Here is a 26,842-nt window from a genome sequence, read left to right as displayed (position 1 = left end):
GTGACAGCTGTGAAGAAATATGTGCCATCTAACCACACACACCAGCTCCTGCAAAAAACCCCTTTGTACCTCAGTGTCTGGGCATCCAGTTCAGCTCTTCTTTTTTTTTCCACCTTCTCTGCAGATGCTGCTAAAATGTTAATTTTCCTGGTGAGCTGCTCTGTGGGCCCAGTACATGACCTGCAGCATACAGGAGTTATTGAACCTGTAAGTTGCTCTCTGTTTTCCTGGTGGCAGCCTCCACTGCACCTAACCTAGAGCTATAGGAAGGCAAAGAGACTGGCAGAGAGAAAATGTTCCATAATATTTAAAAATTCTCTTAAATTTCTTCAGCTTTTCTCAATTCTTTGAAAGGATATTGCCTCCTTTTGTTTCTGTGCCTTGCTGCATAAAGAAGCTGTTTGAAAGTTCATAAGCCTTTTCTGTGTTTCCTGCGTTGTTTGTACACAAAGTGCTCTGCTAACACACAACTGCTCTGCATGAAATCTAGAGATAGACTTAGCTTCCTCCAAGCAACTAAAGCTGAGGGTTTGCTGCATTTACCTTATAACTTTGGAATACTACACTGAATTCCTGTTTCCTTCAAATGGTAATTTAATTTGTACGTGTCCTGTGTCTAAGTATTTCACTGGAGCAATCAGTAATGCAGATGTAAAATTGACCATTGAGTTGAAAGATATATAGCTGTATTCTCACTTTTTTATTGCAGACATGGGCAGCTTTTAAAATCTCTAAGATTTCAGTCCTGAACTCTTCTTCTAAGTGTCCTGAAAAATTGTAGAGAAATTAGTTATGCATCAGTCCTCAAAACTAGAAATGCCTTCTGTGTGTGTGGGCAGGTACACTGTCTCACTGCTACTGAATTTTATGAGGGGATGCTCCTGAACTAATTTGTTGGGAAAATTAGTAATTTCTTAATTGTTATCTGACTTTGAGTGGACACTTGGGGACCTGCTAATGCACTTGTGTTTAAGCACCCAAGGCTTTTCAGTGCAAACAGAAACATTATTAGATCTTAGGTATCCTTATATTTCAGAATTACTGGGTAGAAAGTGGTGGGGAACTACTTTTTGAAGTCCAAATACCTGTATTATTCACAAATGTGACTATGCCCTCTCTGAGTGGTCTCAATATGGATACATTATTCTTATTTTTGCTACAAGTAAGGTCATCATGATGGGTATTACCCTTCCTTAGGAAGAAGGACAGGTATTGGGCAGATTGTTGCCATGATCTGCTGCTCTACACACTACCACTTGGGCAGGAGAACTCCAGCTCTCATTGCTGTTATCGCTGCATCGAGTTGCGGATGCACACACTGCTCCATGCTGAGGGTACATTTTGGGGCTAACCCCCCTGGGTTTGGAACTGGGTTTGGAACATCCAGGCTGCTTCATGCACAAGTCCTCCAAGGAGTGCTGCAGGCAAGAGCAGACCCACCTGACCTGTTAGGTTAATGGTTGGACTCAGTGATCTTAGAAGCCTTTCCAACCTAAGTGATTCTGTGATTCTATGACCACAGAGCAACAAGCTCAAGCTGCTGGACCCAGGGCACAGAAATTCATCCTAGAAATTGATGAATCATTATTTGTAGTTTGTCCACTACAGGCTGCTGGGGCTTTCCATCTCTCACTTGCATCACTTGTGAGTAGCCTCTTTTCCCATGTGGAAGGTGATCCATTTTGTTTCATGCACTCGGAGGGGTTTGGGTGGGGAAATGAGAGTGCTGGATCAGCCCATGCTGTTGAGCACAGTGCCTTTGTCCTCTCAATAATGCATTCTGCTCTCTCCACTGGAACTAACTATTTTTTCCTATGCCTTCTCACGCGAGGAGAGTGTGGGAGGACCAAATGTCACCACTGTGCCTTGTAGCTTTTGGTGGTGACCTTTTCACTACCCTGCACACTATACAGGATGTAGTTGTTTCTTGAAACTTGAACAGGAATTTAAGGGTATAAGGTAAGAAAGAACTATACAGATGAAATCTAATCATTATTATAGTGCTTATGCTTTCTGTGCTACTAATGTGGAAAAGTAATGCATAAAGAGCTTAATGCTGGACTGCATCCCAAGGCTGATGCATCGATTTTGAATTGTAGAACCAGAAAGAGCCAGCACAACACCACGTGACAAAGCAACACCTAAAATGAGAACTGTTGATTCAAGACAAAACCCTTCTGTATTTGCACAGGCTCATGCCAGTCTCCTTTCCTATCCCTTTTCCCTCCCCTTTCTCAAATAAAATACTTGTGCACTGCTGAAGGGCAGGGTGGGGGGATGAGATAAGGCCACCAGCACAAAGCTGTGTTATTCTTGTGTGAGTCACTGGATCACCTGTTAATCACCTGTCAGATCTGCAAATGGGAAGAAGCTTACACTGTGCCCAGTGGACCCGATTGGGCTGCTCATGAAGATCTCCCCTCCACACTTGCAGCTTTTTTGCCATCTTCTGCAGCTCTCTGCCTCAGCCCCACTTCTGCAGTTTGTATGTGCAAAACCAACCCCTCAGGGCAGATCAGTCCAGCACTCTGGTGCTGGGCACCAGCAGTGACTAGGATGTCTTTTAGTGACCTGGTACAGTAGAGAAGTGGTTCTCTCCTGTGTTTTATAGGGGATGAATTGATCTAGTAGTCATTTTCTCAAAACTCATGGAGTCAGTGATCCATTTCTAATGTCAATCAGCAGGATGGGAAATGCTGTGATCAGAAAGGACTATTGGTCAAAAATTATTGCTTAGGGAATGTCAAAAAATGGCTTTATAAAGAGCTGCAAATGCACTAAGTTTGGTGTCACAGAAACATTTGTGACTGAATTACTGTGGTTTCTCCAGAGATCTGGTGGGTGTGACCCAGGATGTGATGTACAGGAGCTACAGAATATCAAAGGAGGCCAAAAGAACAAGTTGATTCAAGGACAATCTCAAAGCATGAGAGCAGCCTATTCCAAAGGGCAGGAAGTCAAATCTGTGGCAGGAGTCCAGCTTGGCCAAATCAGGAAATCCTGACCAAGCTCAAATGTTGGAAGAAAGAATAAGGGGAGAGCAGAAGCAGGGATGGACTGTTTGGGAGGAATGTAGAAGCATTTCCCAGACTGTTAAATTATGTGTCATAGCTTATCTGCATGCCCACAAGGGAGCTTGGAGAGACAATGGCAGGGTAGGGAAACCAAGTGATATTCTTCCTGGGATATATTGTGGGATGCACGAGAAAAGCAGTTCATGATCACAGAAGAGTTATACTAAGATGTTTAGGAGGGGAAGCAAAGGTGGGACAAGAGGAATTTAGGTAGATTGTGAGGAACAATAGTGGTAAAATAGACAGGTAAGGGACTTAAAAGGGGAACTGCATATGAATAGTTGGCTGGTCAGTTTGCTTGGCCAGTCTGTCCTCACTTCTCCAGTTCCTTCCCAGCTCTTCCTGGATGATGGTTTTCCAGTCTGTGCACTTGGGTGTGTATGGGGTGTGAGTACAGCAGTGGGTCTGTCCCTGGTGCTGGTAGCTGTGATGAATGTGGGTGTGGGAGTGATTGTGTGAGCTGGTGAGCAGGTGACATGGCTGGGGAGCAAGGGGATGAAAGTGTCTCTAAGGATCCATTCTGGATGTAGCAACATCTGGATGTCTCTAAAGTCAGGAACTATGGGGCCAGGGGAGTCCTAGCTGGTGCTCTGTGTGTGACAGACAAGCAGGGAAGAAATTAAGAAAGCCAAACCTAAATCAAAGTTAAAATTGGTGAGGTGTGGAAGGGCACCAGGAGTGGCTTCCACAGACACACGTAAAGCTGAACAAACACCAAGAAAAAGATGGAGTCACTGCTGAACAGGGCAGGTGACCCAGTCTCAAGGAACACTGATAAAGCAGAGGTGACTCAAAATCACAACAGTCTCTTCACTGGCAAGGTCTGTCTCATGTCTCATAGGGTGTTTGTGCTTACAACATTCACATAGGAGTTTTGGGCAGAAATCTTTACCCATAGTAAAGATTGAGTTATGGACTATTTAAGCACACTTGTTGAACACAAGTCCCAGATGAGATACACCTCAGGGTCATAAGGACAAGCTGGTTTATGTCACTGCAAAGCTACTCCTGTCTTTCAGAGGTGCCTCAACCTTTGATTCACTGAAGCTATCATTTTGTGATAATGATTTGCAGAATGTTTTCTAATGACTAACAAGAGGAACTAAACATAGGTCCCCAAAGATACTGGAATTTAGGGAATTGAAGACAGATGGAAAACCAGCTAATGTTCAGTGAAGAAAATAGCTGAACTTAATTACATGTAAGAGAAATCTCTGGGTATCTTAAGGTTGGCCATGAATGCAACATGCTGTGGAACATTATTTGTGCTGCCAAAATTAGAATTGTAAATGTTCTTAATAAAACATATTAGGCATCAGGTTTTAAAATGAATGCATCCATTATGACTGCTAAAATTCTATGGATAGCAAAGGATATTATAAAAATAAAGCTGTCTTTCCAGTTAGGCATTAGTGTCATGAAATAAAAAAAGAGGACAATACTGTGTATGACAGGCCCTTCCAGCAAGAAGACATTTAGTCATTGCCATTCTTGGAAAACTTAAAATATCACTGAATGATGTAGGGATGTCTGCAGGTTATCTGGCCCCAGCAATTGCTCAAATCATGGCTAAGTATAAGGTAAGATTTTGTTACTCAGTGTGTTCTTCAGTTCTTCAGTTTTTTTCTTCCACCTTTATGGATGAAGAGTCAAGAATCTCCTTGGGAAGCCACTCTCACGGTGACTTTTTAAAATGTTTAATCAGAATTTTCCTTGCTTCACAGTTTGACCATAATCCCTTGTCTTTTCACTGTGCATAAGTGAAAAAAAGTATAGCTTCATCTTCTTGAAAATGCTGTCTAGAAAATAGAAGAAATTATCCTTTCTGGATAATTTTCTGGTATTCTTTCTGAAGATTTGTTGCTATAGCATAGAGAAGCGTCTCATGGAGAGCTGCGGTGTTGAGACTTTTACAAGATTCTTACACCCATCCACATGATTTTGTAAAGATTCTTAAGAAATACTTCCTCTTAGATCAATAGTTTTTGGAATAAATTGATGAGATTAAGGGAAGCTGGGGTAAAGAGTAACAGCATGGCTGTGTCAGGATAAGTTAGGTTTTTTCCCCCCAGAATTATTTCGATTAGGGATTTGGTAAAGCAGAAGTTGTGGACTCTGAGTCCTTGAGTCCTAGAAAATAATCTCCATCTCATCTTTTTGTGTCCTTCCAAATGTCCTTACTTTCACATGGGAGATCACAACTGGAAGAAGAAAGGAAGCAAAATATCTTTTCCTCTCTTCAAACACTGTGTTATAGCACTGAGGAGAAATTCCATCAGTAAGTGCTAAATTGTCCTGATCAGTAAATAAACGTAAAAAATCTTTCAGATTGCCTGGCAAGGTAGGTTTATATTTTTGTGGATTGTTATCCCTGTTTGTCTGTTTTCCTGTGAAGTTCTTTAATTAATGATTCATGGATATATATATATATATATATATATGTTAATATATATATATATGTTAATATATATATATAATGTATATATATATATATATATATATATATATATATATATGTTAATTTCTCTAAAAATCTTCCAGATCAGGAAACTCCTACCAGACATCCCACAGAAAACTACGTCAAATTTTTTATATGATATTGTTTCAAATGAGGCTATGGAGACAGCATAAGAGATATGAGCTTTTCAAGGCCAATAACAGAGCTTAAGATTCCTGAATTACTTTTTCCATTAATGTTTTTTCCACTGGTGTTGTGCTCCACTGAAATGACACTGGAATGACACATTTTAAATTGTTTCTTTCTAGGAAGTGATGTATGAATAGTCATATTATTTCAGCAGAATCAAGCAACTGATGAAATGCACTGAGAAGAACATAGACATACCCTGAGCAGTCTCAGAAGTGGTGACATCTGTCCTTCAGCTCCGATGTTACAAATTGTACTGCAGCTTTGACTGCCTTACAGACTAATAACGATGTAAGTGGATGTACATTTAAAGGGAAGTCATGTCCAGGGAAGAGCTGTTTGGGAACAGTTTTTCCTTGATCATTCTCCAGAGATTCACAACCTGGTTTCTTTCTCTTGTCTGTCTGAGCAGCCCTGTCCTCTCTGTGTGCTGGCTGTGCGAGCTCGCCTTTTGCCAGCTGGAGCCCTGACAGCACTGACAGTGCTGTTCTCTGGGAGACAGGGCAACAGACACCAATTACTGATTTTTTTTCTTTGTTTTCTTTAAACAAAGATCCCAAAGTGTCCAAAGCATTCTTTTTTGGACCAAGCATCTTCCTCCCATTTCTGTGCTCCCTGCTGGCTCTCTTCAGTGTCATCCCATCTGCTCCTTCCCCTTCTGGAGTTTTTACAGGTGCATCCTGAGCTTTGCTGCTACTAAAGAATTTCCTGCTGCAACCAGTGCTGCTTTTTGTATTTTGCAACCCCCAATTTCCTTTTTCTTTAGCCAAACTGGTGGGTTTGTAACAAAACAAAGTCATAGTTGGCATTTGCACAGTGATTTTGCCAAGGACCAAAGCAACATGCTCCTACACTCAGACACACTGCTCTGGTGGGAAGGGAGGTGGAGCAGCTCCAGAACAGTTTGGGAAAACAGGTTGCTTCATTCTTTTGTATCACCTTCACCACTTTGTGTTATGCCTTTCTATTTAGACATGTCAGAAAATGATGTCCTAGGCAAACTAGAAAAACACATTCCAAAGTGTACTGTTTAAAGCACTGCTCTGTGAGTGGGAGACCCATGTTTAATGACTCACTCATTTTACCTGAATCAGGATATGAAGAAAGTATTTTTTACTCAAGACATATTTAATTTATAAAGAAATTTAAACAGCTGTGATAGTTGAGTTTGAAAATAAGTGAGACCTGTACAAACCTACACCCCATCAGTGAGGGATCTTGCTATGATTTCTGATGAGTCTGCTGTATTTTTCTTGCTCAAAGCATTTCTCAACATTTAATTTAGTGCCGAGGAAAAGTACATGTGATAATCCCACCAACTTTCGTGAAACTGACTGCTTGTTTTCTAGCCAATACTAATTGTTATGCTGCTCACACATTCTGAAGAGAAATACCCATAAGGCTCCCATCCCACTGAGGCAGCCAAGGAAACAAAAGTTGATACAGAATTAGGCTCTCCAACTCCAAGAATGCGTAAGCAGCAGAATTAGTCCTCAAAGAACTATAGAGGGTAGGTATGCCACTTGGAAAGGCTTCATGTGATAGATAGGTCAAAGGTTAAAAAAGCGAGAAACTTGACAAAGATCCTGTCTAGTTGGCAACTGTGTAAAATATGCTTTTGTATACATGTATGGAAATATTTGTCTGGGATTTGATGCTGCATTTTACAAAACTGTTGGTTTTTCTTACATTCCTTAACTATTTTTCAACTGATATATGTCAAGTGATATATGTCACATAACTCCATGCTAATGTGCAGTGGTGACAAAAAGTTCTGGGTGAAAGAGCAGACATTCTGGGTTGTGGAAATACCAGCTCTGGATTTTTGGGTGCCTTTCATCAAAGGAAAGGGATAAGTAAAAATGAAGCTCAGCACAGGCCAGCATGTCGTACAGTTAGAATTTGGCATCAGAATGTGGTAACTGTAAATGAGACTGATAGCACTGGAGATTTAATTAGCATATGCAGTTTGATAACCTTGGCAAGAAGGAATGGATCTTTGAAGATTACAAGAAGGTTGGATCAAGTCTGGCTGACATGACAGAAGATTTAACTAAGTAGAAATGTAGTTTGTCTGTGTGATGTTTAACTAAATGAATGCAGTAAAAAATTACTAGCTTTCCTGAAAATGGTATATAAGCACATGTAGCTCACAGTAAAATTTGGATTCGGATCATGAATCAGTAGTTCTTGTCTCTCTCTCATTCATTGATATCAGAAGATTCAAATCTCCACAGGATACTTAGTTCTACTCATTTGCTTCTTTGCTTGCTGTTCTTCAAAATGGCACAAGGAGACCTAGGTGCTTTTCCACATCTGTATCTTGACACAGTGTAGCAGATACTGACGGTGTAGCCTGTCATTTCTTTAGCACCCTTGATTTTACCTGCTGCAAATGGGAAAAAAAAAACCTTCCTGCAGTTTGGTAATTCAGAATTCACCACCATCTTGACTTATAACCCTGGTTTCTGCCTACAATACTTAGATGCTTTGTTAATTATTTATCAAAGCATTCATGCCTGATGCCAGACCATATCAAATCTAATCACTAAGAGGTGCCCAGACAAATGCAGTTTCTGGGTTAAAAATATTTCTTTGTTAAGTATTGTAATGAAGGGCATAAGATACTCCAGACATAGTGGAGAAATTCTAGAGGATCATCTCCGTCTGCACTTAGGGAACTTACCACACTTACTGCCTCCACAGCCCACAGGTATTCCTGGTCAAATGGTCACAAGTGTGAGACCACGTACTCAGAGCACTGCCTGCTGCTGGAAGGAAATGTGCACTATCATTTTCGCCTTTGTTTTCCTCTTATAGAATTTCCAGCAGCATTATTTTCTGCTCACACATTCTGCTAAAAATACCAAGTAACTCATCTGAAGGAGATCAGGTTCACCTTAGCTGTGGCTACAGAGAAAGGGAGAAGGTGGGAGGAGGGGGCTGTGCACCTGTGAGCTCTGTGGCACGCTGTTAGGGGACAGACATGCCACACTCCCAGCTCCAGTTTCCTGCACCAGTCTCCCTGCCAGCCTGCACTGGAACTGCACTGCTGCCCTAAGGGAGTGACGAGCTCTGAGCTTGCCTTCATAACTTTTCAGGAAGCTAGGAATCAGATGCCTGCAGATTATAAACAAAATTTGACAGATTATATTCTTTGCCTCTTACATAAAATTCCATGTAAATTTAGACTGGGCAGAAGCTGGAATTAGGAAAAACCTGAAAATAAAAAAAAACTTGTGAAGTGTTTGAGCCACCCTGACATTTGGCTAAATTAAGATACCGTGCCTCCCCATACTGAGCTATTTTAAACCAAACTTCTTGGCTCTGCTAAAAGCACTCTTCTTTCATTTCACACTATTGTTGAGGCAAAATATATCAGAATTATTTCTACATAATTCAGTTGAGAAGAACACCATCAAAAGAGTTAGCTTCCATGGAACAAAAAGTATTATTCAAATTCTTGAGGTTTCAGGTCACATTTCTCTACATTAAAGATTGTTGATTGAAAACATAGTCATGTCAGCTGAATATCACATCAAGACCAATACGACCAAAAATAAACACCAGCAGTACAAAAAGGGCAAGGGAGGTGACAAGTTGTCCCTGCTTTATTCTCATAACTTTTTACTCCAGAGCACTCAAGAGTTTGCATTTAAAAATAGGCAGAGCAGGTGTGAGCAGATGTATGTGTGTACATGCACATACATGCTGTAAAAGGAACTACTCTGAGTTAGAGTTCAGCTTTTGTCAGATACAATGAGTAAAATGCACGTAGCAAAAAGAAAAAAAAAGTAGGTTAGTAGGAGGGTAGATTATCTTAACATTTATATAGGAATAAAGAATGTGAGATAACTGAATTCTTAAGTCCACAAAATGGGCACAGTGGGAAATACTGCCTTAGTATCTTCCATAGGTATGTCTGCAGAAATGCAGCACACCTTGTAATGCTCCTGTACATGATGTTTTCATTTGCCGTAAGTAGTTGGATATTAATAGATTTACACAGGATTTTGGCATCCAACAGGACTCAAAATTAAGTGATATACATATTGTTTTCATCTGAAAACACTTTCTCCCTCAAATTCACATCTGGAGACAGCTGTTTTTGTAATACTGTTAGTACAAATATGAATGGTTGAAACATTTTTGAATCTATTTTTGGGAACTTCTCCAGGTTGAATGAGTTTAAGAAAAAGGGCAGATGCCTTTGGGACAATATGATTTCTCCATATTTGGCACAGCTCTTACATTGCTAATCAGAGCATTTCCTGAGTGTTCAAGACATAGCACAGGCTCACCTGTCTGATTGTCACCACTTAAGTTAACATATATCTGTAAATAGTGCTATTCACATCCTTATAGATGCAGAAATTTTTAAAAAGACATGTTTATGTCTCTCCCTCCCTCTGGGAGTAACAAATTACCTTATTGTTTCTTGCTTTACTGACACTTTCTGCCCCTCAGCTTCCAAGACGCCAGTCACACTGTTCTTTTGCACAAATTAAAACCATTATGTTAAGCTCAGAACAAATGATTCACACTCAGCTTGAAATGTGCTTCCTCTAAAAATCTCAGGAAACCTATGTCTAGAACTTTGCCTTGTTACTGTTTTTTACTAGATATATTAGTTGGTTAGCTAAAAATCTTTACAGCTCTTTCTAAGTTTTTAAAGCAAGTTTGAGACACTTTATTGAACAGGTATTAGCAAAGAAATTGCTGTCTTGCTACTGATTTGAACTAATGGGAAAAGATGAAAGAACATTAGTAATAAGAAAACACTGTAAGAGATTCTGAGAGTGTTATTTTTGACGTAAGGTTATGCATTAAATAACCTCAGTTGTTTAAATGGTAGCTATCCTACTTTGTGTTTTAATATTTTTTTTTCCAAAACAGAATTATTCAGCACTTTCTACAGAGTGTTTGGTACCATGTGCAACTGCCAGCACTGACTGCAGCTGGAGTCAATCACATGCAGAGGCTGGAAAGCTTTCATAAGATGGAAATCAAAAGTTGGCCAGCTGGGGTGCTTCGCTTGTGGATGGAAGTTGCCTAAGAGGCACATGGTTAATGGTATTAAGCTGTTCTCTGGATCTCACACACAGGTCAGCAGGTAGGACACACCAGCCCTGATGATAGCATGGACACCTGGGAGCCTCACACACTTTCTCTGCAGCCTGTGGCCCAAAATGTGTCATGATGTGATCTGCTGTGGGCAAATAGAAGACTGATGAAAATTGCTTGGCTTTAGCTATCATCTGAGATGTGACTGTGTTACAGGCACCTTTCTTGCTACTCTGGAAGCTGCAGCAAAAAAATAATACATGAAAAAAAAACCAATAAAATATGAAGAGGATGCTCAAGGAACTAATCAAAGGAATAAAGTTACAGCACAGATGGGGAACAATTCTGAGGCATAATACAGCCCAGATTTTCAAAGGTCTGTAACTTCTGTTTCAGTACTTTTGTACTTTCAGTACTTTTTTGTGTCTGAAATAGATACAAAAATCCTTCAAGCTGTAGCCTTAACCCACCTGTGACCTAGGCAAACCCAAATATGTGTGCAATGTAAAGAGATTTTCATTAAAACCAAATTGACGCTTATTACAGGCAGGGAAGCAAATAAGCGACTGCAACATCTTTTAAATATTTTATCTTTCAAATATACTACATGATACAGTTGCATCAGGGATTGAAAGGATGTAAATCTACTATGGACCCTTAAATCAGATTCACTGAGACAACAGGAACATCCTCCCCAAGTTTCCTGACAACCAGCCAATACAAACACAAATAAATAATACAGAAACTAATATAAAATGTGCAAAAATATCTACATAAAGTTATTCTCTAGTAGAATGACTATTTTCTTCTGAAGATTTATATGTCATCTTGGTAGCTGGATGTCTTGGTGATTTAGAGGAGCATCTAGTCGGAGCACTGAATTTCGCACAAGTAACCCAAGAAACCTTCAGGTTGGCATCTGCTCTCTCCTCAGTGTGTTCTGAATTCTGCTATCCAAGCTCACTGCAAGCAGGCCAATGTCTGACTTGGCAGGTTCTTATCTGAATTTCGTACACCATAAATTACATTGTGGTGGAAAAACTGTGGAACCTCCTAGACCTGGTATTTCTGACTATTTGCTGTCCAGTGGCCAGGAAACAGCCAGCTGAGGAACAGTTGGATAATGAAGCAATTGTTATTATGTAGTAAAATACTGTGTGCAAGTATGCACGCAGAATCTTGCTGTACCCTTGTTTTTAGGTTTGGCCCAAGTATGGGACAACTTATGAAAATGAATTTACTTTTCCACTGTCTTACCTACTGCATCTTGTATCAAGTGAGCAATCTAAGATCTCTCCCACTTGAATTTATGTTTCACCCTCCCAAAACATGATAATCATTCTCTCAGTTTCCAAGGTCAGATGATAGGATGGTTTTACAAACAAGTAATCTCTGAGGGTGTTGCATGACAGACATAGTATCATTTTTCTTTCCGAAATATGCGAACAGGAATTATTACTCTCAGTTTATTTCTGGAGAATAAAGATAAGAGGAAATAGCAATTAACTTCTTCTAGAAAAAGAAAAGAAAATTAAAGGTGAGGCTTTCTAGCAGCAGTGGGATAATTTTTGATACTAAAATAAGCCAGTATCTAGTATGCAGGGTTTTAATATGCAGGTTTGCCAGTCCCAAAAGTAGGGTGAAACTACTGTTAGAAATTAGCTGAAGCCAAATTTATATCTAGCTAAGGCAAAGAGAGGATATGGATTCAGTTGGTTAACTTAGTAGACTAAGGCAAATCTGAACAAAAAGCCTGCAAAAGAAACAAATATGAGCTTGTTCCAGCTGCCTCCTCTGTCTGTAGATATAGGTCCTCTTTGTGCTGCTGGTGCAGATCTGAAGAAGAGAAAACAAACAGGATGTTCACAGCACAAAGCTGAGTTAGGATTCTTTTAAATATAAGGGGGTTGTTGCTAAGGGTGAAGTTTGTGGCCCAAGTGCTAAGCTAGAAGTTTCTTTATATGAGCCTGCCAACAGATTCCCTTTGGCTGTCATGATTCTGTAAACAGAGTATCTTTGCAAATCCCTAGGAACTCTTCTTTCTACCTTTACACCAGAGCCTTCTTGTCCCTCCACACCCATTGGCTGTCTCTGGCCTCATGCTTGTGATTTTATAGTGATCTTCTAGAGAGCAGTGGTCTGTATTTTCACAGCACTTAGTGCAATAGTGTCCAGATTCACTTCTATGTCTCCCTGACATTTCAATAATGCAAGTAATACATACCACCAACAGCTTGCATCTGCCTTCCTTCCTGCTTATATTTGTAAGCCACCTCTGCCATCTAGTGGGTATTTTTTACTCACGAGGTTTTTTTTCTAACACGTTTACAAGCCGAAGTCCAAGTTGGACTCATCAGGAACACAATTCAAGTCTGGAGAGGAGTTAAGGGGCACTACCACCAGGCAAGAAGCCCCATGTACATTACAGCATCTTCTAGGCCATCCTTCTGCTACCTCGACCCAGCTCTCTCATTGCTGTGCCAATGTAATGGGAGTTGGGCTGACATAAAAAGTCGCTTGTCCACCTCTGATGTTTTTAGGCTCAGGACATTATTCTCTGGAAGCTGAGAGGGCAGCTATCAGCCTTATAATAGCAAATAACCCTTGTCAAAGGAGATGCATCAGAGCCTGCATGCCTGTTTCACTGTCTATTATGGAAATATGAACACTGACAGCAGCTACTCTGCAAACCAAACTTTTCCTAACAGATACACCCTCCAAATAGTGACACCCCTACTGACCAAACCACCCCCGTGTTCCCCCATCACAGAACAGGGATCCATCCACACTATCTAAGAAGATAACAGTAAAATCATTTATATGCATCTGCTTAAGACTCCTTCAGAAAAGGCAGCTAGTTTCTATGGAGGTGGTGTTATTAACTGCAGAGAATTAAGTGATTTTGTGAAGAATGTAAGTATTCATTGGCTTGAAGTATTTAAGCTATTAAGATCTCAGGGAGAGGCAGGGATAGTTTTGCATTCAGATTGGGAAGCTCTATTGTGATTTGGGATATATAAGAAATTAATCAAACTTATTACAGTGCCATGCATACAGGATGGAATACAGTGCTCATGAGTACTGACGTGGATGGAAAGGAAGGGGCGGCTGCTCCCCTGCTTACACACTGCAAACGCCATGTGGCAATACTGCAGAACTGCATGCTCATCCCTTAGCTGAAAGGAGAAACACATTAATGGTTTCCAAAAACCTTCTCATCCAGGTTTCCTCAGCTGAATAACATACCACATCACAAAACTTTAAGGAAAATTATTTAAAATATGGGAGAGGAAAATAATCTTCTGTTAAGAGCTCAATACAATATTATATTTTCCAAAGTGCTTTTTCTTCCAGTTTGTTAATATTGTCACTATGTTCACAGCTGTTATTTTGAAGGGGATAACTGTATTTTCATTTGATATGTGAACAAAAGCCTTACCATTCAGTGGCAGAACAAGGAAACACTATTTTAATCCACTGTGCAAGTGGCATTTTTTAACCAATCAAAGCCCTAACAGGAAGTCTGTTCTGTTATCTACTGCCCAGAAGAAGTCTGGAGCTAACAGTGGTAGCTATAAACTCACCATTTTCATAACATATGCTGGTGCTAGGATATAATTTGCATGTGAGAATAAATGTTGCATGGCAAGTTGAGTAAAAGTTTTCAGTGGCCAGCAAGAACTGGGAATATTCACTTTCTCTATAAGTGTGTGCCAAAAACTGGACCTATGTTACAGAAGGTGTTATCCACCTCTTTTTCTGTACTGTGTGAAGCACTACAGCCCCTCCCAGAGGCAGGGAAGCTGGAGTTGCACCTCTCTGCTGCCATAATCAGGGACAGCAAATCAGGACTTTCATAGCAAGTTATCATTGCAATATCACACAGGTATTAACAAACAAAAATTTGCATGTGCTTGAATAGGGAAGAAAGGACAGTAAGAAATAAAGCATGGATTGTCCATAAAAAGAATGTAACAACAGTTAAAACAGTGAATAAGTTCCCATTCAGATGTTCAAGTATCTTATGTGTACCTGTATATGCAACAGCATATAGATTAAGAAATATATTCAGAACTCCAAACAGTAATCTTTACTGTAAATTCACTGAAATACATAATAAATTAATTTAATGCTCCTTATACAATATAGATGAATATAGCTAAGTAGGGAAATTGGGAGCAATGCTTGCTAATTAAGAACTTATGCCTTGGATGTAATCTGCATTCTTTGTAGATAACTCTCTAGCCCAAGGTAAATACATTAAAATATAGAGATTAAGTTTCACAAAAAACGGAAGATTAAAAGGAAACTTCCCCAAAATTTAGAACTGAAAATTCCAGAAGCTGGAGAAATGTTCTATAGATCTTTTGACATTTAATCTATACTTTGATTAGTCAAGAAATCATATTAATGAAAGCAAGTTCAAATTTGTAATAGATTTTATATCAGAACAGTGATATGTACAAACTTCACATCATCAATAATGAGTGTTGCTGTGTGATCAATGAGAACCCATTAACACCTAATTTTGAACGGCAGGTGCTCACAGACAGCTGTGCACAATTTGTGAATAGAAACTGCTAACTCAACCCACAATATGTAACAAATTCAAGACCACTCTGTATTACATATGGGGAATATATAACAGGTGGTAGAGGTGGGATCTGTTGAATTGTTGACTGCATAATTTATTCAGTTGTAACAACACTGAGGATAGGTTGAACTTCTTTTACTTACGATGCAAGGGCACACTTAGAATCATCAGGGTAATCCACGCAGAGTAAGAACATTACAGACCTGTGAAAATACTTTATTTAGCACCTTTCAGGCAGACAACTGAGGAAAAAAAAAATGAAAAAGTGAAACAAATTCATAGTACTATCACGTTTAAATCTTCCCTTCATTAAATTTATCTTACAATCTATGGGAACGACTAGAGCTGTGAAACCTATTGTGAATAACTGGTAATTCTGCAGACATTCAGTAGTGTTCTTTAACTGTTGTTTAGATTTTAAATCCAAGTACATGAGGCCATCTTCTGTGTTCCCTTCAACATATCAGTCCCTCCTGAAGACACGACATTAATGGCACTTCAGTAGTGAAGAATCAAAAGAAGAAGTCAGAATCAAAACAGATAAGGTACTTCTGCAAATAAAGCATATTAATAAAAAGTTTTCACTTACTTGTTATTGTCAGTGCAAGTGACATCATAACCAAGAGTTTTCAGCCTGGTTTCTAATATCTTTACACTATGAATTCCACAGGAATCTCTGTGAGGAAGGATTTCAGTATTATTGCAAATATTTTGTTATATAATTTCTTTTCACTGAACTTGATGAAATTAGTAAAGTAAATCCCTATTACTTTGCCTCTTCTGTATTCCATAACACCTCCAGAAGAATGGTGTACATTGCTATCTACACTTCATTTGCTTACATTACTGTTGTTTCACAAATTATCCTTGGTTTACAGAGTCTGAAAGATTAGCTTCAGCCAGTGTAGCATTTTCAGATTCTATTCACCAATAATCCCATGATTAATATTTGACTAGACAGAAAAAGATCGAGACAATTTTGTAAAATACTAAGTGTTCTGTTTGTAATATTCTTTGGCAAGTATTTAGGCAGCGATAGTTGATACTATCTGTCTTTACAGAACAAGTTTGTTATATTCAATGAGAACTATACTTGTTGTTGGAAGCTTGTTTTCGCTCAAAAGTTGAATAACAGAAAAACACAGAAAGAAAAAACTCAGAAACAATCCTAAACACACACCTGTTTCGAGCACTGTTTTTTTAATTTGCAGTCCAATTAATACAAGAAAGTTCACAGAACCTACTGAGACCTCTAAACTGGCACCAACAAAGTACCAATAAAGTACTAAGTCCAGTGCTACTTATCTGTGGGTCAGTAAATACCCATGACTAAAGAAATCATATGGAGACTGACAAAGTAACTGTAGAAATCAATTAATAAATATATACAATTATCCCCATACATCCATTTACTGAAACACAAATTAACATCCAGTGTTTGTTTAGCTTTTCTTTGTAAAAAGGACAACTTTTGCAAAGATGAGCTGTATGTTTTTTCCCTCCCAGAAGGTATGATTCTTTGATTTAGAGAGAGAGGCTGAGAAATGCTAATCTGAACTATGCTATGTAGACTCCACAGCATTGTGGTAAAATACACAACAGACTATTATGTTTTGACTGATCAGTTTTGTTATATCTGTTTATTACTTATTTGTTTGTTTGCTTTAATTACATTACCAGAAATATTAGACACTTTTAAAACCTACATGTTATTACTGGATTAATTATTGAGAGAAAAAGAGCTGCCTGTTGGTATTTCTCTGCTTCTACAAATTTTCAAGCAGTTAGGATAGGTGAAAATGAAAAGAATGCATATGACAAGGCAAAAGAAATATTATGCATTAGCACTTAATCTGAAATTCAGACTGACTCTTAATAAAACTGTTCATGATCAATCCTCATTCAGGGTCTGAGATTCACACACACATCTAACCAAGATTCGGCTCCAGATCTAATATTAGAATTTATTTATATTTTCTCTAATGTTGGTATTTCTATACTCTCTGGCAATGGCATGCTGTGTCTTCTGTGTTTATGAAAGCATATAAAATATTTTGCTTTAAGTAGCATGCAAATATAATTAAACAGAAAGATAAGATGAAATTTTAAAGACAGGTCCAAAAGGGAGAAACATTTTTTTTTTTTAAAGACATAACTTACGTATCTGGTCCTTCAATATCATCCACAACCCAAATGACAATTTGTGAAATTTTGCCCTTCTGGAGGTTAGGTATTTCATAATCTGCAAAAAAACTGATTCAAGAAAAAAAAAATGAACTATAAAGAACATGAAAATTAAATAGTCTTTTCCTCTTCTGCATTAATAAATTCACCTAAAAGTGAAACAGAATGAACTTTTAAAAATGAAAAAACAAAACAAAAAGCATCTGATACTTCCTCATAATATCCAATCTAAGAAGAAATGAAATCCAAAGGTTGATTTTAACGTCTGTAGATTGATTTTTTTTTTTTTTGTGAGATGCTGGCATTTCAAAGCCACAGATTTCTAACCCTTTTAGCAAGATGTAATGTAATGATTTCCAATCTTTTAGGGCTTCTTTCTCCCTCACAAAGTATGTTAGGGCTGTGTCCTTGCTGAATGCCTGGTCCAGTCCAGGCCTAGGTCTCTCCTCTAATTTGCTATTTGCCTGTCATGCTTCTTAAACGTCTGTATCAGCACTACAGTGTCTCTTAACCCTTTTAACTGTTCTGAGACCTCCACGGAGAAGAAGGGACTGTTAGTTGCCACTTCCTGGATGGGACCAGCAGTGACAATGTGGGTCTGTCCTCCTGGTGCCTTCAGGCCAACTACCAGGGATCTGCCATGGAAGCACAGAACATGTACTGCTTGTCAGTGTCTGCTGGTTCATGAAGTTAGCAAATTATTTTAAATTTCTGGAGAAGGGGAACAGGATGACAGATACCAAGAGTTGCTTCCTCTGGTCAAGTCTTGTACAGCAGTGGCTGACCAGAGACCAGTAGCAGCAACAGCTGGTTTGCCTTTCTGTCCAAGACACCCAAGCCTGTCCAACACATACTGAAAATATAAAAAAAAAAAAAAAAAAAAAAAAAAAAAGATTCCAACTCATTTACTCTGCCATGCATCTATTATTGCCAGAAAAAAAGAAGCTTGTTCCCAAATTTGGAGAAATCTTTAGAGGCGTCAGAAACTGGAGGAACAATGTACAACTGACTTCAGTAAAATCAATATTCGAACTGGCCACTATTATTAAAGAAAACTTCCAACTAAATTCATACTGTGTGAATGAGAAAAGTTACTTTGCCATGAAATAAGAAGTAAATCTTAACTGAAATTATATCAGATGACTTAATGATGATTTAAGTGTACAAACTTTAAAACTGAATAAACTTTGAAAGGGGCTTTGAAATACTTGAAAACAGACCAGAGAGATGGTTAGGAAGACAGGCAAATCTTTCAGATTATCTTCTGCTATTAATTATTCAAGTTCCAGCTTTTTTCAAACATAAGCTCTCAAACAAATTCAGTTATAAACGGACCAGAAGATATACAGCAAAGAAAACAGATGGAGTAACTGGCTTTGTCTTCTCCTTGTCAGGCTGAGTTCCAGTGGTGATTTCACTGGTTAAAATACCACCAGACTGGCAATCTAGGGAAAACTTGTGGAATTAATGTTCGTAAGAGATGTTTTTGAATTAAGGAAACTGTAAATTAACAGAAATAAGGAATTCATTTCTAAAATAAGGAATCTTATTTTTGTGAGCTGCTGGCATTTCAAAGTCACAGATTTCTAACCCTTTTAGCAAGATGCAGTGTAATGATTTCCAATCTTTTAGGGTTTTTTTTTTAATCCAGAATAGATTCTGGGTATTGGCCTGCTGCCAAGCATTAACATCTGCAGAAGATCTGATCCCAGCTGACCACTTGACCAACCCAATGAGACTGTATAAGTCTTTGTGATCAGCTGAAAGCTGTGTACAGAGATGGACATTTTGGGGGACAGAGGTAAGTAGTTAGGAAGTGTTTTGGAAAAGATGTTTCTTGTTTCTCTCCTATTCAGAGACAAAACTGCCTTTTCAATGCTCATTTTTAGTCCTCGGTGAATACACAGGAGGAAGATCTCTTCTATGGGTTTTTAAAAGATGTAATTTTTTGATCTGCCTTGGACAGGACAGTTGAAGTAAAGAAGGATGCATTTTTTACCACAGGTAAGTAGTCACTACAGACACACAGTAGAAGTTCTAAAGGGTTTACTTTTACATTAAATTTTGAATGTAAGCTTAGATTAGCTTTTGCATGTTGGTACACCTCTAAATCAGGAAAAATACCCCTGTCCTTAATATAAAAGGAGCTAAGGAGAAGAGGAAGCTCATCTTTGCTATTATCCTTCCCAACAAACTTTTTTTTTGCTTTCTGAAACCTTAATAGACTTCGAACTATGTCCACTCTTGGTCATAGAGAAATACCTTCCCTGTAGAATTTACCAAGTTTGCTGGTAGGCCGCACAAAAACTACACTTGTTGTAGCAATATCCTCTACTTGGACATATCCCCGAAGGGAAATTTTGTTAACACTCATCTTTTTGAAGACATACACATTTTGCCACAGTACATTGGCTGACTCCAGGGCAGCTTTCAGAACATTCACTGTGCTTGCCACAGCAGTTTGTAAAATGTAGGAGCTGAAAGGATTGTTTCCATCCACAATGCATTATTCCTTCAGCTAGGAACAATTGACAGTTGTCCCCACAACTCATCAGACTTTGATGCATAAGCTCCTTTCAGCTTCACTTCCCATGCTTTGTGCAGCAGAAGATCCAAATAATTGACTTTTCTTTTTTGTAGTTATCAGATTCTACACAGAAGTCAGTTAGTTCTCTTACCCTGGCTGTGGATAAGCTCCTCCATCTGCAGAACCATTCAGCAAGACATGTATCACCCCAGAGCTGTGCTGTGCATACTGCAATAGATAAAAATGCTTTTCAGATCTCACAGATTTGTCATATAATTTGGTATTTTATTGCAAACAACAGTAACCAAGGAAAGAATTTTAGCACGAAGAATACCAGAACTGCAAAAATAATACTAGACTAGCACCCTAGCAGGTCACTGCAGTGAAAAGGACAGGAACCAAACAGGCCATGGTTTAATTCAATGGTTCTTCTCAAGCTATTTTCTCACATTTAAAAGTAGTTTCTTCAGCACAAGAAGAAAGCACTTTGGCATTCTCTGTTGAGTTTGATATGCGAGTAAAGTGTTTTCAGCAAGGCTGTCAAATGTCACTTAGGACCAGTAATCAGTAGACAGTCAGTGTGCTTACTGTGCTTAGTATATGCTTTATATTAACAAAGCTAACAGAATTTTAATACATTAGCTAAGGCGTATGTCAGATTCTTCTTGCTAAAACACTCCAGCCAGTCTAAAACAGTGTTCATTTGTATCAGGGGAAACAATCCAGTAGAGTTACAGACTTAAATCTGCTTTGAACTAGCACTGTTTTCATGAACCATGCCGGACATACTTGCAGAGGTATGAAGTCAGCACTAATACAATATTTACAGTGATTGAGGCCATCCTCCAGAAAGATTCCACTGCATTGTTTTCACATTCCACCGTGGTGGGGCAGGATTCATAGTCCAGTCCTGTAGGAAGGCATGTGATTTGTGCTATTAGAGAGATGATAATGACTATAAAAAGTGATGTCAGAAAGCAACTAAATATTTTTGTGCATTACTCACTGAACCCACAAGATCGTTTGACATAGCACTGAAAGCTGTTGTATTTTTTTCAGTAATTTTCCATCCATTGTCATTTACACACTAACATTCTGAGGATTCAGTAATTTAGATGAAATGGTTCTAACTCTGTTCCTGGGATGCAGGGAGCTCCAGGTTCAGATGACTGAGAAAGGGGTTTATCCCCATTGCAGGACCATTTAGATGTCACTGAGTGCTCCCCTGACTGCAGTGTTAAATATTCGCACGATACAAGAGAAAATGAGACAGTGAAGCTATCCCTGATTTTTCATGGGGTAAGAGCAAATTTAGTTTCTCCAGAACACAGCAGTTGGTCTCCGTTATGATTTTACAGATAAATGCTTAACATACCACTCATTGTCTTACCAGGGCTGTCTGCCTGCCCACACCAGTACAGAAAATCTCCAATGAAGCCAAACAGAGTATCACCCAGAGACATGTAGCGACGGCCTCTGTCAGCAAAGCTATTGACTAATTGCTGATTATTTTCCCAGAAAAGAGACTAGGAAAAAAAACCACAGAGAAGAAATGTATCAACACTTACTTGCGTGCAGACACAATGAGATATGGGGGTATTGAAAACAGTCTAAAACATATTTGGTATTTCTTTCAAAATCAAGCTAATAGCTAGAAGTTTTACCTGTCTCTTTAAAGGAACACAGTTTTTATTTTTAAGAGGAATACATTTTGATCACAAGTGACTTGAGGAACACTACTAGTTTGATGAGAAGGGATATAGTCCTACTTTAAATGTAGTTAGGCCTACCTTTGCCTGCCTCAGTAGACAGATTTAGGGGAAGGATTAAAAAAGCAATATTTTTAAGATTTATTAGCCAGAAAAATGCAACTAGAAATCTCTCACATTGCTATGTGTGTTTATGGTGTTTAAAAAAATCATATGTCTAGATGTTATTTCCGTATTTGTGGAACTCCTCATGAATTTACTAATCATTGGTTTAGCTTGTATCATTTAGAAATGAGGAATAATTGTGCTAGAGTAAAAACTTCATTAAAGCACAACAAATCTTTTGCACTTTCACAGCTCTTTGAAATTGTCAGCACATCAAACCCTTACTGTTTTCTGGCATAGAACAATGTCCTCTCTCATTTCCGCTTTTGCTTGCTCAGTGTTTAACATGTCACTATCATGAGACTTAGCTGTGAGGAGTAAAAGCAAAAGATGATAGCAGGCACAGCATTTGCAGCCAGAGCACCTAATTTCAGGAAAAGTAAAAGTGGAAGTTCAGGGACTATGGCAGAGCTCCCAGCACAGCAGGAAAAATGGGGGATTTCTATAGTGTGAAAAGAGACATTGCTGAAGTTACTGCATAAAATAAATGGAGCCAAACACATTGAAACATGCTATCAAGTCTGAGTCTAGTTTATAAACTACAGACCAGTCAAGAAGAATGACTCACAAGTCAGATACAGAATGACTTGTCGATTTTGAACTCTGTCATGTAAAATCTGTTGTGTGTCATGTAAAATCTGTTGTATGTCACAGGGCAATTAACATAAAACATTATTACCTTGTTAGGTGGAATCGTGTGCAATGTGAGGTTGATAAATAATTCATAATCCTTAGGCAGAATGCTGCAAGGATCCTTGTTAATAAATGCATTTTTAAATGCTTTCCATATCTGTGAACAATTCTTCTCACTGTAATAATTGAAACAAACAAATAGCAAAATTGTTTTTTCAAACCCAAGCAAGAAAGATACTTGTTCTCAACTCCTTCAAATGCCCCAATTAAAAACCCTATAAGGTTAAGGTAGAAAACTGAAGCCAGGGTGGTTATAAACCTGTAGCTCAGGAAGAGCATAGAGATCTTGTCTTCTGAGTCATAACTGCAGCGGATAAGGAAGAACTAGCAAGGAAAATATCAGCATTTACAGTGTGGAATTAGACCCACATTATGATTCAACAAAAATCTTAGTAGGTATGGTATACATAGTGAGTTTGCTATCCAGCACTGTAGAAATACTGAAGAATTCAGTATTCCAGATTCAAAAAGTCATTTCAAATAAACTATAGCTAAATATCCAACACTGCTGGAATGCAATATTGCTCTTAAAATGTCAGATTCAAACACAGGATGAGTTGCTAAAAAGTTTTGATGGTAGAATAAGGATTGTGACAAAGAGATGCCTTCTGCTTCTAGGCCCTGGGACTGTGCAGTTTTATCTTGCTGGAATGAATACAGTGACCAGGGGCTGTGTGGGACACATGCTGTCACTGCGCAGTAGCTACAAGCAGTACAAGAATGTAGTTAACATTCAACACTTCAAGGGCTGAAATAAGATGCTTGGCTGTGCACTCCAACATCTCCCTTCTGCCAGCTCTCTCTTGGGGATGGTAACCTCCATGGAGGGACAAGACAGACTATCTACAAATGGAACTGTCCTATCTCTTTGGGCTTTCAGGATCTCAGTTGTCACAGCTCTGAGCCTGCCTGGAGTAATTAAGAAGGGAATTTCTACTTTCACCACTTTTCCACAGTACCTTCCCCACATAACTCTGTGACAATGTCTATGCCAGGAACACTGCACAACAGAATAATTATGTTATGTGCATACAGCCTTCCTAACATGAGTAGCTGTCATTGCAAAGCCCTAGCTTGAACAACAGTAGGCCTGATATAAGTAAACCAAACTTTACCCATACAGTGTTTTGCTCATTTAGTATCATCCATAGACAGCATGGTTTTTGCTGGTACAGGTTCTTTAGGAAGCTGCTTTGTGACACTGGATATCACAGACCTTTAAAGGAGCTCTTGTGATGAGCTATGCAGGAAGCAGACCAGATTTTCTTACAGAAATCTCTGGTCATGCTTCCAACAACTATGTAAAAATTTCCTATATACTGTAAGCAGATATGGCTCTTGACCTGAAAATTTTCAGTGATGCAATATGATCCTTTATCAGTAGTTTCAAGGTTTAAGCAGATTTAATTAATAAGAGAATTTGGACCCTGTTTCTGATTTCAAATTGTACTTTGGCTTCTGACATTTGTATATACTTAGGTCTCATTTTGCTAAAGAGCTTTCTACTTGAAGCACTTATATTAGTACTTGTGAGTTATGATCAACTGAACTCTTAACATCTTCCTTGACAGTTGAACCCATCAGTAATTCTCTGGTTAATTCACATGTAACTTTTGTTTTCTCATGACTTCTCATCCAGGTTTGAACAACTTGTAAATCAAAAGGACTATTCTGCTCTGATATTTAAAACTTCTTAGCTGACAAAAACATTTTTTGAAACTACATGGTGGGGAAGGAATGCAGTGCAGGACAGCTCCTTCTAATTGTAGTAGACACTAGTAAGTCAGATTAATTTCACACTATTTAGTTAAAAAAATTGCTTTCAAAGCTTCCACGATATACTACAAATAAACAAGTATGGACGAAAAGCACTACAGGAACATTAGTGTTATTTCACCTACTCCTGTTAGGAAATGTCAAATATGATCTTAATTCAAATTGCTCACTTCTACATGGCCACAAAATTTTGAAAAATGCCTCTTTTGACTGCCATTTTGCATATTCTGTTTTAACAAGTGGGAAAGTTTTTTCCTATATTCCCATAAACATCTTTATGTTTTAATTATGTTGTAGTGTAATGGAATGTTTTGCTAGCTTCCTTTAAGTTAGCAAAGTATTTTTAGAAAATCTGCTCATAAATTCAGAAGCAAAACCTATCCAGGTGGTCATGACTCTATAAAAACTAGCCAGGGGGCAACTAAGAAGCAGACAATGAACAGAAAAGGCTATAAATAATTTGAATATCTGTTTTGCACCTGTACAATATAAAATTTCCATGTTGTTTGGATTGCATTATTTGCTTATAGACATAAAGGAAAGAGAAAAAAACCCAAATTATATAAAATCAGTTGTGTAGCTCTTCTTTTCATAATGCCATTTTTGGTATAAATTCAGGAAAGTCGTACTAATGTCCTGCCTGGCTTCATGCTATCCTGAGCAAGAATATTTTGATGAAAATGTTCAAACATCTCCATTTTAAAATCATGTTGTGAAAATGTAACCAGAATTCATTAGATCACAAAACTATTATAACCATGAGACATACAGAACTATTTCCAGAATATTGTGTTTACATCCCTAAAAGTCCAAATCAGTTAACGATACAATTAAAATTTCTACAGCAACTATCCTTTGTGTTTCTCCTTCTAGCATATTCTACATTATTATTCATGTCCTGCTTCAGATATAAATGAAGTGACATCTGCTAAATCCTGCAGCAGCTCTACCTATCTAGAGCCTACTGCAAGACCAGATTACCTACATAGGTTCACATATTTTACATTATATATTATATAGGAATACAGAAATCTACACTTAAAGTTTACTTCCACCTTCCTTGTTAATTTGTGACACATTTGTAAATTTGCCAAACTTGAACTGTTCCACTGAAATTCATGCACTGTGCTATTTGCATTAGGTTATCTTTTTCCTTCATAAGAAAATGAAACAAAACACTTCTGATGAGTTAAGAGTGTTATTGTGCAGAAAGATATTGTTTTGCCTTCGTTAAAAGCAAAAAAATTGTTTTAAGTCCTTTATCCTCCTCTTTTGCAACATGAGCTAAAAATTCAGGAAATTAGGTGATATTTGCAATATCCTCTAACCCTGTTTTAAGACAGCAATTCAGTGCTACAGGAACCCAGCCAGGGTCCCTCTGCAAATACCTCTTCACACTGTTAGGACAACATTTTAGTGGCAGAATAAAGGGCTGAACCCCAGGAGACTGTCCTTATTTTCTTCCTTTTTACTGAAGCCCTTACAATGCAAGGAAGACAGAAAAGTGCTCATTTTAGCAAAGTGTGTGATTTACCTCCAGTTCTGTGTAATTAGCACAACCAATGAAAGCTCACAGATAATCCTACTTGACCAGTTGATTACTATTTGATTTTTCAGGTAGATGAGCTGAACAGGTTCCTTCAGTACCATACAGGCATGTTAAGGCAAAGCTGGTCTTCCCTGGAGTTCTGCCAGATTTGGTACTTCCAAAACACCCACCCCTGTCATGTCTGTGAGTTGTTCCCCTTACAGAAAGTAAGGGGGGGTGGGGGGCAAAAAATGTGAAATAAAGAATTGAAGGATTAAAAGTCTTCCCTCAATTACACTATTTTACTTCAAATATGGTATTCATCAAAGTTATTTTGTTGTTTCCAGACAGCTACAAGCATGTTGGCTTCAAAAGGATCACTTTCATGGTTAGAATCATAACATCAGGCTTCTGATTAACAACTATTTTGTACAGAACATAAAAACTAATCCAGAAACAAGCAAAACTTACCCAACAGAAGGATTCACAATTCTAATATAATTATAGCATCTTCCAATGACAATGCCTTCCAGGTTTTGAGTAGTACCTTCACCTTTCCACTTCCTTCCCTGCACTCCTGAGAAGCTGTTCTTACACAAAACAGAGACAAATAAAAGAGGGAAAAGAAGCCTCATCATAATGAATTCTTGACAATCCAAATTCTTAAAAGACAAAAAAGAAATAAAAAAGGAGAGTTCAATGACACAATTTAAATGGAAACCTGCAGTCTTAACATTTAATATTTTCAGTTCTAGCTACAGCTCAGTACACAAGACAAAGACATAAAAATAAACCTTGCTGGGAATTACAACCTAACTATTTCCTGGAATGATTGCAGCACAGGGATAAATCATTTCCTCGTGTCTAAACTATTCCCCACT

At 38.3% G+C, this 26,842-nt stretch overlaps 1 protein-coding gene across 1 annotated transcript; it reads right to left on the bottom strand.

The window, feature by feature from the left end:
* Nucleotides 1-12,506: 12,506 nt before the first annotated feature.
* Nucleotides 12,507-26,777, bottom strand: BST1 (bone marrow stromal cell antigen 1). Its single transcript, XM_062493397.1, has 9 exons — nt 26,433-26,777; nt 22,644-22,773; nt 21,481-21,616; nt 20,918-21,000; nt 20,242-20,318; nt 17,540-17,632; nt 15,969-16,055; nt 15,523-15,582; nt 12,507-12,621 (listed from the first exon to the last, which is right to left on the bottom strand). The coding sequence occupies exons 1-9, from the start codon at nt 26,597-26,599 to the stop codon at nt 12,507-12,509; spliced, it is 948 nt and encodes a 315-aa protein (XP_062349381.1). The 5' UTR covers nt 26,600-26,777.
* Nucleotides 26,778-26,842: the final 65 nt, after the last annotated feature.

Source organism: Cinclus cinclus, chromosome 5, assembly GCF_963662255.1.
Source record: "Cinclus cinclus chromosome 5, bCinCin1.1, whole genome shotgun sequence".
Classification (NCBI taxonomy): domain Eukaryota; kingdom Metazoa; phylum Chordata; class Aves; order Passeriformes; family Cinclidae; genus Cinclus; species Cinclus cinclus.
This window is presented reverse-complemented; position numbering and strand designations above follow the sequence as displayed.

Excerpts from the sequence above, each read along its gene's own strand:
- BST1 (XM_062493397.1), bottom strand. The coding sequence starts at position 26,599 with ATGATGAGGCTTCTTTTCCCTCTTTTATTTGTCTCTGTTTTGTGTAAG. Across the intron at positions 21,617-22,643 it reads ACACGATTCCACCTAACAAG|TCTCTTTTCTGGGAAAATAA; the intron begins GTAATAATGTTT and ends TTTTTTTCCTAG. Across the intron at positions 15,583-15,968 it reads ACTTGCACTGACAATAACAA|GTCTGTAATGTTCTTACTCT; the intron begins GTAAGTGAAAAC and ends GTATTTTCACAG.